Source organism: Botrytis porri (genome assembly GCF_014898465.1).
Source record: "Botrytis porri strain MUCL 3234 chromosome Unknown BPOR_011, whole genome shotgun sequence".
In the NCBI taxonomy this organism is placed as follows: domain Eukaryota; kingdom Fungi; phylum Ascomycota; class Leotiomycetes; order Helotiales; family Sclerotiniaceae; genus Botrytis; species Botrytis porri.
The window spans coordinates 608584-622085 of record NW_024066085.1 but is presented as its reverse complement, the minus strand read 5'-3'; the positions used below and the strand labels follow the sequence as shown (position 1 = coordinate 622085).

At 41.5% G+C, this 13502-nt stretch overlaps 5 protein-coding genes across 5 annotated transcripts; 1 reads left to right on the top strand and 4 right to left on the bottom strand.

The window, feature by feature from the left end:
* Nucleotides 1-277: 277 nt before the first annotated feature.
* EAF01_008211 (uncharacterized protein) lies at nucleotides 278-814 on the bottom strand (the record flags this gene model as incomplete). The annotated part of the gene is made up of 1 exon (XM_038916467.1): nucleotides 278-814. The coding sequence occupies one exon, from the start codon at nucleotides 812-814 to the stop codon at nucleotides 278-280; it is 537 nt and encodes a 178-aa protein (XP_038767829.1).
* Nucleotides 815-1664: 850 nt separating this feature from the next.
* On the bottom strand, nucleotides 1665-3018 carry EAF01_008210 (uncharacterized protein). The gene is made up of 2 exons (XM_038916466.1): nucleotides 2554-3018; nucleotides 1665-2471 (listed from the first exon to the last, which is right to left on the bottom strand). The coding sequence occupies exons 1-2, from the start codon at nucleotides 2815-2817 to the stop codon at nucleotides 1791-1793; spliced, it is 945 nt and encodes a 314-aa protein (XP_038767828.1). The 5' UTR covers nucleotides 2818-3018; the 3' UTR covers nucleotides 1665-1790.
* A 2763-nt stretch (nucleotides 3019-5781) lies between these two features.
* Nucleotides 5782-7412, top strand: EAF01_008209 (uncharacterized protein; the record flags this gene model as incomplete). Its single annotated transcript, XM_038916465.1, has 6 exons — nucleotides 5782-5856; nucleotides 5911-6042; nucleotides 6128-6442; nucleotides 6501-6533; nucleotides 6602-6754; nucleotides 6825-7412. The coding sequence occupies 6 exons, from the start codon at nucleotides 5782-5784 to the stop codon at nucleotides 7410-7412; spliced, it is 1296 nt and encodes a 431-aa protein (XP_038767827.1).
* A 145-nt stretch (nucleotides 7413-7557) lies between these two features.
* Nucleotides 7558-11620, bottom strand: EAF01_008208 (uncharacterized protein). The gene is made up of 8 exons (XM_038916464.1): nucleotides 11046-11620; nucleotides 10756-10985; nucleotides 10386-10694; nucleotides 10061-10334; nucleotides 9882-10006; nucleotides 9581-9834; nucleotides 8687-9530; nucleotides 7558-8630 (listed from the first exon to the last, which is right to left on the bottom strand). The coding sequence occupies exons 1-8, from the start codon at nucleotides 11194-11196 to the stop codon at nucleotides 7983-7985; spliced, it is 2835 nt and encodes a 944-aa protein (XP_038767826.1). The 5' UTR covers nucleotides 11197-11620; the 3' UTR covers nucleotides 7558-7982.
* On the bottom strand, nucleotides 11621-13329 carry EAF01_008207 (uncharacterized protein; the record flags this gene model as incomplete). Its single annotated transcript, XM_038916463.1, has 2 exons — nucleotides 11621-12890; nucleotides 12941-13329. 2 exons carry the CDS (start codon nucleotides 13327-13329, stop codon nucleotides 12224-12226), a joined length of 1056 nt encoding a protein of 351 aa, XP_038767825.1. The 3' UTR covers nucleotides 11621-12223.
* Nucleotides 13330-13502: the final 173 nt, after the last annotated feature.

Sequence of the window (13502 nt, the reverse complement as noted above, 5' to 3'; positions counted from 1 at the left end):
GCAACGTCTCGCTACCTGTCAGACGATTTGCAGGAATCTTAAACTCACAGTAAGCGAACTATTATAATCAAATATTCTATTTTCTTTTCGACGCTTTCGCATTTGTTATATCAAGATCACTCGCATGAATTTGTTGTTTTCGAGAGATTTTATTGTATCCAGGTATCGAGCCGTTGTATGAAGTACATATGATACAGGTTACAGGTGAAGAGGGGTAACCCGCAGTGAGAACGGCGCGATATTTGATGTTCTCTTTGGGAGAAATATCCTGTACGGCTCACCTCACAAACTGATCCACAAAATCTGCGCCCAATCCAACCTTTTCATAATGCGCCTTTGCGCTCGAAAGCTTTGAGAAAACATCCTCTACCCCCACCGGATTCCCAGCAGGATCAACATAAATATAAGCCCCCGTAACATGAAACAGCGTAATCATCTCCTCCACCCCCTCCGGCACTTCTAACGTATGAATATCACCCGGCGGTTCAAAAGCATGGCTTCCTTCCGTCGCCCACCAATCGTGTTCTAGATAATGCCATTTTCCCGGCAGCGTCGTCGCGTGCACGGGAACGGAATGGCGATGGCGGGAAAGAATCCCTGAGCGACGCACGCGGAGAATGTTGACGAAATAGTCCTGCGACACGCAGAGGACGAGCGGTCGAAACCAGACGTTGGGGGCTTGCGGGACCCAGAGCTTTTCGTCGCAGTCGAAGGAGAGGACGTTGGGGATTATGAGGTCTGAGGCAACGTGTGGGAGGGGCTCGCCTTGGTAGGGGATGGCTTCGGTGTCTGGGCGGGTGTGCGGGGTGGTCATGGTGTTTGAGGTATGAGGGGAGGATATGAGGGGAGGATATGTGGGGAGATGGTTGGTTGGTTGGTTTAGGGATGCTTGATTTTCTTGGAAAAATTTGTTTGATGAAATCTGAATCTGAGTCTGCTATTTGAGTCTGCTATTTGAGTCTGCTATTTGATGTGTCATAATTGTACTCCTCTATATAAATTCTCCTCAAAAATCCCTGCTTCTGATCTCATACTTGAGCAGATTTACTCTGTAAAGTGATCTTCGCTACCCGGTGGACACTAGGCACCATATACTAATCCCTCCACCGGACTTCATGTATACTGAAATAGCCGAGAACATGATCGAGGCTCATGGTATGAATTTATTAGTATCGCTCTTCTTGATGTTGATATTGTTATTGATATTAATCTCTTCAATAGATGGAAATGCGATTTTTTGCGTACATCAATCGCATTTTCAGTTTTAAAAGGGCTCTGCTTGCAATCTAAAGCAGAAGCCACTAAAGGAGAGAAAAAAAAATGGGTTGATATACTTTTCTCCCCTGAATGAAAGTAATTAGTTGAAAAAGTTTGAACACTATGCGAGTCTATCTGGCTTGATATATTTTGATTGCCTATAAACATCTGTGATGATACTGATGATGTAATTATGAATCTATGATTCGTTCCTATTCAAAATTATTATCTGTTAATTTGGAGACAGATTTGACTGGTGTTTTGTGGGTGAAAAGTCGGCCAAAATGTTCGAGACTTTCGGAACAGGAACGTACCTCTGTCAAATTTGTTGATTTGGATATGGTACATACAGTGCAAAATTAAAATGTGTTCGGTGAATATTCAACAGGGAAATACTTGAAAATACTATCCATCTATTCTTAATCTATCCATTGCCATCCTTTATATAAAACCTACACATCATCTACCACAAGATCCAAAGACTCCCACCCAACCAATTCTATCAACTCCAATAAATCCATTCCCCCTACAACTTACAACGACGCCGCAATCGTCGTCTCAAAATCTTCCGGTTCCCGTCCCAACAATTCCCTCAACAAAGGCGACACAACCGCCGCCTCACCTCTACGAAGCCCTTCAAACGCCGTCGTCCAAAGCACCGACAGATCAACTCCATGGTACACAAAACTCGGCGCAACCTGTGGCTGCTTCGCAAACTCCTCATTCGAAACCTGACGAATACGCACATCTTTCTTTGCCAGTTTCCCAAGAATCTGCACCGTCTCCTGCAACGTGAGGATTTTCGCTCCGGAGAGCAGAACCGTTTGAAGACGATACTTGAATCCCGCCGGATCCTTCACAAAACGAGCCAGAAGCTCTGCAGTGCCCTCACCAAGCTCTTCTCGCTTGACCCATGCGACACCCGGCGCGGCTCCATCGTGCGGAATACAGATCTCCTCGACGGGATTCTTGGGGTCGAAAAATGAGGTATACAGCGGGTAGGATTCAGAATAGAGTCCCTCGCGTACAATCGTGTATGCGAAACCGGGATGGGTGCGCGTGCAGTTTTCGAGGTATTTTTCGGTGTCCAAATGGGCGCGCATCACGTGGGCGACGGATTCTTGACTGCTTTCTTTATCAGCGAAGCCTAGGGAGCCGTAGAAAATGTTTTTGACGCCGCTGCGGAGAGCGAAGTCGATAGCGGTGCGGTGACGCTGGGAGTTGTTAGTTCTGGGTAGCTTTGGAGATGGAAATAGAGTGGTGGGATTGGGTGGCTCATCTAACTCGGAAACTTACCTCTGCGCGATGTTCATATTCTACTGATGCGTAGGAAATGAGGAAGAGAGTATCGATTCCTTGGAATGCATTTTTTAGAGAATCATCATCGTCATAGTTCGCCTGACGAACATCCGCACCGGCAGATTTAGCAGACTCTAGTTTTGCGGGATTGCGCGCGATGAAAACGAGATCTTGGGCGGGGAGACGAGGAAGTAGATGCTTGACTGTGCTGCCTCCAATACCTCCTGAGGCGGGGAAAACACCAACTTTGTGACCGGACATCACGGGATCGTTTTTAAAGATAATAATTCGGGATGATTGAAAGCAGTGGATTTTAGAACAGCAGAAGATCAATTGATTAGAAGGGAATTGATTGATTGATTAATTTCTGGATTGGAAGGTGGCAGACGAGGTGTAGTTATAAATTATATCTCTTTAGCAAAACAGAGGGTTGGTCATCTAATCTCTGAAATTCGGGTGTGCTTTAAAATCAGATATTGAGGGGGAAAATTCGACTGATGGAGAGAAACTTCAAGAAGTCGATTTGCTTACTTGACGTCATGTCAATTGTGGAGTATTTGAATGAACAAACATTTTGTATCATCTACATTATAACCTCGACGATTGGGTTTTCCCCATCATACAGCCAAGTAAGCCCTAGTGTTAACTCTATAAGAAATCGAAACCGAGATAGACTTTTGGACATAAGGAAACTAGAGAGACAAGTCAAGCCAAAGCCTAGCAATAAGGGATTTACCCATCTCTCGTTCTCTTCCCCATTCGGTTTCCCCCTATTCTAGCGACCTTTAAAATTTCTAAATTTCCACGCTTTAAAGATTATTGCGCTCATAATAGTAATAATATCTTCAACCCCAAGCCTACAAAGAGCATATCGTGTATCTATCTCTTATGTATATAATACTAGACTCATCAGAGCATACCTCGATGCGAAACTCATGGAGAAATGAATTGATCCCCTAAAGACAAAACATCAACATAGCAAACAATTAGCTCAAAGCTAGTTAGTACCCAGCGACCAAACTTCGATGCAATTACTCATCCCGTCCCGTCCTCGGCATTGCACGTGTCGGGAGACATGCACACAAAATAGACTTTCCACACTCGAACCAACCCACCGGAGCAAATCTCTAAGCGGCCCCATTACCGAGGCCCATTTGAATCATTTTGCCAATACCTAAAAAGTTAGGTTTTACATGAACTAAAAGCATATTTAGAATTTAATAATATATTTATATTAATAAAAATATTCAATTTAATATATAACCTTAAAAAAAATATATAAAATAAAAAGAAAAGAGATATTAATATAAATTAGAATTCAAAAAATTGATTAATATAAAAAATTTCGAATTATCTCAAGAATTGAAATTTATATTCAATATAAAATTATTTAAATAAACTTAAATAATAATATAATTTCAATATTTAATCTTTTCTTATTCAAATACTTTTATATTAAATATAAATTTCAATTTTTAAGATAATTTTGAATTTTTTTATATCAATCGATTCCTTGATGTTATGGGAGCTGCCTCTAGGGTCATGTGGAAGTGGCTAGAGATCTCTCGAAATGGTTTAGATTAAACTTCAAGTAGGAATTCAATAAGGTTATAACTGGTTGCAATTCTCGTAACTATAGTAATGAAACTAATGATTATTCTTGAGTATAAAGCTTTATATATAAAGAAACCTTATTCCTTATATAGACCTTTGTTCTCTACAGCATTATGAGGTTCTGTTCTGCTTGAATCCTTTGGATCTTATAGATCTAGATATTTATTCTTCGATCCCCTAGATCCTCTAGGTCCATCACGTGACCGTTTGGCCATGTGACGCGGTATGTTGGATACCGTCGTAACACTTGAATCCTAATTCATACTAATATCTCTTTTCTTTTCTTTTTATTAATCTCTTAAAGTTTTATACCAAATAAAAGAATTCTATAATTTCTAAATGCTAATTAAGGGAAGTTTGATTGAATTATATATCTTAATATTTAAGGTATAAATAAAAATAGCTTAGTTATTATAATTAAATTAATTATAATTTTATTAAGTTGAATTAGAATTTCAGTTTTTAATATAATTTAAATATAATTATATTAATCGATTTGTTGAATTTGAATTAATAATTTTCTTTTTTTCTTTTTTATTTCATTTATTTTTTTGAAGTTATGTATTAAATTAAATAATTTTTTTTAATATTATAGAAACTGATTTTTAATTTGAAATAAATGAGATAAGGAATCTTTATTGAAATTCTCTTGTTTATTAGTAATTGGTTTATATATAAAAAGAAAACTATTTAAAAAAGATTATATATTAGAATTTGAATATTAATATATTTCTTATAGAAAATTCTGAAATAAATTTTAAAATTATATTAATAATATTAATAATAAAAGCTTTTTAATAATATGTTTTTTTTTATAAAACTATTACTTATTATATAATTCTATATAATACAATTTTCTTTCTAAAATTTCTATATATATATTATATAAATTTTAGAAATTCTTTTTGAATTATGTAAAACCTAACTTTTCAGGTATTAGCAAAATGATTCAAATGGGCCTCGGTACCCATATACTGTGCACAAGTAAGCGAGTCGGAAGTCCGGTGGACATCTCAGCATCTCAACATCTATCTATATTAGTAACATTCAACACCACATATCCAGAGCATAGTACTGTACACACCTAAGGTTCTCTCCAATCCAGCTTATAAATCCCATTCATTCACGTCGAAACTCATGAATCATGAATCAATTACCAAGCATGCTCTTGAAGATATCGACCTGATACCCACCAGTAAGCGTAGCCATCCATCCATCATTTCCACTATAAGTAACAAGGTATATGATGTAACCCAATATGAGTTTGAGCACTTTCTCTAGTAAGAGTTTCGATACTACTCGTATGCGCCTACCTATTGTAACTCGTAGACGCCAGCGTTTCTGCTGTGAAATCGATGGTTTGATTAATAATATCCAGCTTTATCACCTAGTTCTATCGTAGATCCTTGAGCTTCAGACTTGGTCCCCTTTTTTTATAGATATAAAAGGGTTTACACTTTGGGTTGGAGGAGAATTGTTGCGTTACATCTCTCATCTGTCTATAAGGTACAGAATAACTTCTCAAATCTCTCATAGAGTTCTTGTTCTCAGGATCCTAAACTCATATACGATAACATTCATCCAATCACCTGTTACAAAACCACCAATAAGATGGCTCCCACACGATTCGCAAATGTCGACGACGAATCATCGATCATAACAATAGTGAACGAGCCTGCACCAAACGTAGTGATCCTCCTCTCCAAATCGTCAGTCCCTGAAAATATTAACTTTCCGCAGACTCCCTATTTCACACCCAAACAAGATCCAGTTTCAGGCACAGCCATTGCTACAAAAATCGATGGGCAAGAAATCCCACCTCTCTCCACCCCCTTGAAAATCAGAGGTGTAGAGCTCCAGAACCGTATCCTGGTACGCATTTCCTGTTCCATTACTACAAATCCGAATCCAAATCCAACTCACCGCCTCATATCCCATGACTAAAACAACCCCAAAGCTCTCACCCCTCTGTCAGTACTCCGCCGAAGACGGTCACCAAACCGACTGGCACCTTGCGCATCTCGGGGGTATCATATCACGTGGCCCAGGACTTTCCTTTATCGAAGCCACTGCCGTTGTCCCCGAAGGACGTATTACGCCCGAGGATTGCGGACTCTGGAAGGATTCTCAAATCGCGCCTTTGCGACGCATTGTACAATTTGCACACAGTCAAGGCCAGAAGATTGGTATCCAACTTGCGCATGCTGGCCGAAAAGCAAGTACCGTGGCTCCGTGGTTAAGTATGTCGCGTGGCCCGGCTGCAAAGACGAATGTATGTCTCACATGACTTGGCTATGATGTTTGAGAGAAATAGATGCTGATTTGAAAAGGTGAATGGATATGAAAATGAGGGATTGACACCAGTAAGGATATTAATACCTGATGAGCCAGCTGAATGAATGTGTATGACTGACTAACTTGAAATCATCAGGCTCACGGATGGCCAGACAATGTGATGGCACCTAGCCCCATCGCTTACAAGGACAAAAATATCATCCCTCACGAGATGACCCGTGATGATATCAAGTCTCTCGTCAACGCATTTGGAGACGCAACTAAGCGAGCCATCGAAGCCGGATTCGACGTAAGTTCCCAACCCTCCTCGTCAACAAACCACAAGACATCCAATTAACAACAACAACAAACACACACAGACCATAGAAATCCACGGAGCCCACGGCTACCTCCTCCACCAATTTCTCTCTCCAGCCACCAACAAGCGCACCGACGACTACGGCGGCAGTTTCGAGAACCGCATCCGTCTCTCCCTCGAAATCGTCGATACCGTTCGCCAAATCATGCCCAAGGAAATGCCTCTCTTCTTCCGCGTCAGCGCCACAGAATGGCTCGAGCATCTTGCTTCCGAACCCAGCTGGGATGTTCAAGAATCCATCAAACTCGCTAAGGTCTTAGCCACCCACGGCGTCGACGTCCTCGATGTATCCAGCGGTGGAAATGATCCCCGACAAAAGATTAACGGGGGCCCCGGGTACCAAGCTCCATTCGCTCGACAGATTAAATTGGCCGTGGGAGATAGTCTTTTGGTGGGAACGGTCGGATCCATCACTTCGGGTGTGCAAGCGAATGATTTGTTGAAGGATAACGGGCTTGATATGATCTTCAGCGGGAGAATGTTCCAGAAGAACCCAGGTCTAGTCTGGACATTTGCGGATGAGTTGGATGTGGATATTAAAGTTGCAAACCAGATCCAGTGGGGTTTTGGTGGACATCGCAGAAAGTGATGTATTAGAAGGAGAAAAAGTATAGAACGGTAAAGAGAAGGGATAAATGATGATTGAACATTATCAATTCTGTTTATAGAGATGGAAAAATTTAATCAATAAGATTTCATATTTCTAATGAATTGTTTTTACTACAGAGTTGAGACGTATCTTCTACTAGACCCTCCCTCGATGGGTTGCACGTAAATAACAAAGTAAATCGTTCACATATTTATGCTCAATACCATCAGACACCAAGACAACACACCCAATTTACCGAATTATTCAACATTCCAAATGCACTTGACCTACTTCAGAACCAAAACCAAAACCAAAAAAACAACTAATAACTTCGATAAAAATGCATTCATTGTCTGTGGTATCCTTCGCTCTAATATCCGCTCTTCAAGCTATTTTCTCTCGCTGGATCTATTACAACCATTCGATCTTGATATCAATCAACTCACAAAAATCCTCTTAGTCTCCCATCTTCCCACCCTACCTAACATTAATTTTGTTCCAGAACCAAACTCCTCCCCAGGGATACCATGCTATCCTTTTCCCGACAAAATCTCTATTCCCAAAACCCCTCTACTCAGCAAGTACACCTCTTAGCATGCTCAAGAATCCCTCCTTAAGCTTATACACTTCAGCCACTTCTGGCTTAGCAGGTTCACCCGCAGTTCTCCTCAGATGATCCTGTTTCCTGGCTCTCCTCTTCCTTTCAGCAGCAATGGGATCCAACTCATCATCTTCCTCGTCCTCATCACTACTGTCTTCGTCTTCTCCATAGTTGATATCCTCGAGATCCCCTTCGTCCAATCCAAAATCGGTACTCTTGAATGCTAGTGCGCCGGGTATTTGCTCTGGGGCGCCTGTACCTTCTGCCGCCATCTTTTGTCTTGTTTTATCAGAATGCCACTTCTTACGTGCTTCTTGCCAAGTAATCAATTGGTTTATTTCGTTGATAGCAACTTCTTTATTCAGTTGATTCACGCTTACGGCACCTGTAACAAGAGCATTGATGTCAAGTTTTCCACCCTTGGGACCTTGGCGGAGGAACTCGAGGATTCCCTCTATCCAACCCATCAATTGAGTAAAGAGTCCATTATCATGAGTATGTACTTCATGAACGAATTTGTAAAAATTGTGCTCATGTCGCTGGCATAAATCGATAAATGCTTGAACTGTTTGATTAGGGTCTGCTGAGAAATCTTGTTCTCGGCACTTCTCAACAACCTGTTTTGTATACCATTAGTTATTTTCATCTATCGATGGAATAGAAATACACTCACTTTTACCGTATCCTCAATGAACTCGGCAAAATCAGTGACACTGTCGTACACATTTGCTGATTTATATACTCGTACCAAAGGCTCATAGAAGATTGTGAACAAGTCGCGAAGAAGGCGTAATGTAACCGGTTCCTCAATCATGTTTAGCATCATAGCCTTATCTCGCTGTCTTGTGTACAATTTGAGGAGTTGTTTCAAGTATGAGAACAATTGTGCTCCTTGCTTCATCTCTTCATCAACGTTCTCCACAGCATTATTCCAAGCAACATAAGCGTTGTATATCTTGCCAACTTGACCCGAGTTCAGGGGCGGTCCGATATCTTCTGACCTTAAGATGGATACAATCAAGTCCACGCCACTCTCTTCTGCATCAACTCTTATGACATTTTTTAAATCTTCAGGATTGTCAGAGAATTTCTTTAATTTATCACAAAAGACAGGCTCATTGATCTTATTCTGGAGGCCATCGATAGACTTTTGGAAACTTCGGATCCCATCATTTAACGTCAAAGAAAAGATCCTTTGCATGAGCGATCTCGTTCCGAAAGGTTGAGCTAGGAAGATGTCTAAGATGCTAGACATAACAGCCGCTGGATTAGCTATTCGAATTGCATTCTTGATAATTGTGTATGGTATCATTGAATGAATCTTTTTAGCTTGCGCGAACAATTCCGGAGAGTTGTCTTCTGCTAGGAATAAATGATAAAGGGTCGCTGCTACTTCAATTCGTAACCATTCTGCAAATTTCTGGTATTGAATGCTAAGATCTTGAATGGTTGGTTTATCCTTGATTTCTTTGAATAATTTTGTAAGACCATTGCTTTCCACAATGTCGCGGCGGAATCTAAAATACTTAGTAAATGTATAAACATATTCTCAAACAGGGTTACGTACTCTTCCATATAGATGTCTAGTTCGGCGGCGCGCTTTCTGGCTATTTCATAAAACTGTTGCTGCTCTACAACCCTCTTTTCGTCCATTAGCCTTCTTTTCTCTACATCCTCTACATCATCATCGCTTAGTTTAATAGGTTGGTGTGACAGAAAATCTTGCATCGCTCGGGTTCCAGCAATTTGAGGATTGGCAAGAAGACCACGGAGGAATGCTCTCAAGGATATGCGTTGATTTTCTCGCCACAGAGTTATGCCCTGGAAAAAATTAGCTCATATTATGATAATTTATCAGCAAAACTGACATCTGAGTCTGTAACAGGAGTCGAGGGAGGTCTGAGAGTCCTATCTACTGATGGTCGTGGGGATGATGTTGATTGTCTTGGAGATGATCTTCCGAATGACGCTGCTGACCCAGAGCGACGATGATCTGTTAAGATTAGTTGTGGTACATCAAAATTTAGCAGGAGGATTATGAACTAACCACGGACAGACAAGTTCTTCATGCCAGATTCGGTGCCCATGGTCCCCAGGGTCGAAACCGAGGACATAGAAGACGCATCGGAATCTTTGCCACCCGTAAGACCACTAATCAGGTTCGATGCAGTTGAACTCTCCTTATTTTTCCGAGGCATCGGTGGAAGGACTTTGCCAGGAAGTTCTGTTCGTAGCCTCTTGTGAAGTCTACTAAAGTCGCCATATCGGCGTCCGATGAAGTATGGGATTTCTCCCTTCTTCTTGACTCGGAGAATGAATTCCTAAAGTGGTATAAGTAGTTGCTCCACGATTTGCAGCCATGATTGACTCACGGCATGTTTGTGGTATCTGATGTTTCGTTTGACTTTTGTCGTTCTTACACCCGCCACATTTACATCCCAACCATGCAAATAATGGCCTTCTGGCAAAGTCGAAAGAACTCCATGCTCGATAGCACCCGCATCGACAACTTCGAGTTCAGAGAACCTAATTCTTTCTTCATATCCTGAAGCCGTAGGTATACCAGATACTATCATCAACTCCACTAGCTTCTGACATTTCAGTGATAGCTTTCTGCGCTTTGTTTCTTCGAGCCTATCTTCGGATGATGAAATGTGCTTCTCAGCGAACGATTGTAGGAACTTGCATAACAGGTTCATTAGATGTGTTTCCTCAAAGATCTAGAGACTTTCTCCAACTCACCACTTGTAATTTGTCCTGCCAGAACTCCTTCTCCTTCGCCTTATCCAAAAATGGGAATTCACGAACATGATGTACGAATATGTATCTGAGAATCGGCAGCTCGGAATCTAAAGGAGACACTTCCCCGCGATCGGATTTGAATGGGGCGCCGAATCTCTGTAGTGCTGTGGGAGAATTTAACTCGGTGATTTCGAACTTCACTTGCTGCGAGATTAATTCACGTTTTAGATCTGTAGAGAATGAGTCAGTCTATATGCCAACAAAAGAGGGTAGGATTGCCAAATACATACAATGCTCTTGCTTTCCCGTAAGTGCTTGTCCTTTGTCATCTCCAAAGCCGCTTCTCGTGGGCGACAGTATGGCACCATTTTCTGCCATTTTGGGGGGAGAGGAAGGAGGAATAATGGGATTTCTTCCCTCAATCTTGTTTTCGTCGTTCATCGAACAACTGGTTATTTTTGAGGATTTTGTGGGATAGATATTTATCACGGAAATTGCGCGACTCCTAGATTCTTGCGATGTTGTTGCACGTTGAGGGATTTCAATGTTCCAGGATGTTTTAAGTTTTTGAGGTCGGATGCGAGGGGCTATGCAACTCGTAAAGAAGCTTACGGTGCAGCGGGGTAGTAGTTCATGAAGTGATGCTTTTTTTCTTCTAGTAATAACCTTTAACCTTTAGCAGCACAGGTAGAGATGCTCTTGCACCAAGGATAAATAAATTGGTATGTATGTCACCCACCACCATGAACGATTCTAAAAATAAATGAAGAAGAAAAAGAACTCAAATGACAAACATTTGTCGTATTTGACATTCACAACCGAAGGGGAATCCTCAGGTGTTATATATACACCATGCCATGTATTGATATTGGATGGGTGGCTGAGGGAAATGACGACTGATATGGATGTATTGTGTGCCGGTCCACGGTCCACGGTCCACGGTCCATGGTCCACGGCCCACGGCACCATGCCACCATTCTAGAATCCATAGGATCCATACGAGTAGAGTCCAAAGAATCCAAAGGGTAAGATAGATTCCAAGGTTGGTTAAATGTAAAGCGTTTTATCATATATATCATTGGACATGAACCCTGTATAATCATCTCGGCATTCGCCCGTCTATCCATCTACCTAGTACCTTTCTATAGACGTGAATCCTCAAAACTGCCTATGATTACATATGAGTGTCTCTCGTATTTGCGTACCGGTACGATTAATTTGAATGATATGTAATATTCAACAGTGCTAATAAGAAGATGGACGGTAAGATTACATAGATTGCCATGCTAGTTTTGATGTGTACCAGCATCCGCTGGCTCGGCATGTCAATATTATAAGTTATGGGACCGTCGACCCACTGATTTTGGGGGTCCCGTAAGGCGTAGTATACTTGGAAAAGTGGTACTATTCACAATTACACTTGGGCTGAGAGATGTAAGCCCGGTGCATACATTTTCGTGCCAATAGATTATAACTCATCGAGTACTTTAAGTCTCGGGTCCTCTGTCAACTTCTCTGCTTCCTTGTTGACTTCACTTCCAGGCGTTGAACTTTCCAATATATCGAGAGTAGGCTTCAGCATATTTCTGGTCTCATTTTGGGCCTTTTCCAACTCTCTCAGCGCGGTCGGATTAGAGATGTTGAATCTTACAGCGCCATGACCTTGCTCTTTTGAGGGAATATATGCCAAAATGACGATGGATAGTAAAATGGTTGCGCAGATCGACATCAGAATCCACATCATCTTTAGTCGCTTTCGTGTTTTGTCTTGCCATTCCCCCTCTGCTTGTTCCCAGCCCTTGACGCGCTTCCTCACAACGTCTACCCGTCCACTTAAAGTGTTGACCGTATTTCGTCCTTCCTTGACACGTTTCTCCAATGCTATGATCTTTTGTTCCTGTGCTTCGAATTCTTCAAATCCTTCTAGTTGTGCTCGACTTTCTTGGACAAGCTCTTCTCCCTCTGTCCTAAAATCCTCATTCAACTGTCTAGTCATGACTGCCAACTCTTTGAGGGATCCGATTGTCTTGTGAAGATCTCCTAATTTCTCCAAGACGGAATAGTATGTTGCATCTAAATGTCGGGAAGTATTGTCCGCCACAACGTTCACATCCGTTAAGGTATTTCGCAGCTCCCTAATCCAGCGCATTAGCATCAGAGAGTAGAGATGGTAAGTGAGACAAACGTAGCCATCATGGCGCCCTTCTGTTTTTCAGCTTCGAGTTCGCCTTCCCTTAGAGGCCTTCTCTCATTGTTCTTGAATAAATCGAAGCCATCTACAGTAGAACCCAAGATACTAGCCCTTCGACTTCCATTCCGGCTCCCATCAGGTGAAACTCCCTCACTTTTTGATTCTCCAGATGGACTGAAAACTCTCTGCAAAGTAGATTGAGACGATTTCTCGTCTTTGTCTCGACGATGTATGTGCGGATGGTGATGATGGTGGTGGTGGTGGTGGTGATGAGATCGGTGAGGTTTCAGGGGAGGAGATGATATCTCAGATACCGACCGTGTGACTTGATGACGAGTTTTCTTTGGAGAAACATATTTGGATCCATCACCGTTGGAAGACATGACTCTTTTAGTTTGTGATCAGATGTTGTTCCGTTTCATATTGAGGTTCCGATGAATGCATGTGCGAATGAAGCTTGTATGGTGAGATTTAATGACCATTGATGCAACTATAGGGCGGCCGTTAGCACATCGCTGTACGAATTTGTTCATCAAGGATACTGAGTAGATAAAAG

Excerpts from the sequence above, each read along its gene's own strand:
- EAF01_008208 (XM_038916464.1), bottom strand. The coding sequence starts at position 11,196 with ATGAACGACGAAAACAAGATTGAGGGAAGAAATCCCATTATTCCTCCT. Across the intron at positions 10,986-11,045 it reads TACGGGAAAGCAAGAGCATT|ATCTAAAACGTGAATTAATC; the intron begins GTATGTATTTGG and ends CATTCTCTACAG. Across the intron at positions 10,007-10,060 it reads GAAGAACTTGTCTGTCCGTG|ATCATCGTCGCTCTGGGTCA; the intron begins GTTAGTTCATAA and ends TAATCTTAACAG.
- EAF01_008210 (XM_038916466.1), bottom strand. The coding sequence starts at position 2,817 with ATGTCCGGTCACAAAGTTGGTGTTTTCCCCGCCTCAGGAGGTATTGGA. Across the intron at positions 2,472-2,553 it reads AATATGAACATCGCGCAGAG|CGTCACCGCACCGCTATCGA; the intron begins GTAAGTTTCCGA and ends AACAACTCCCAG.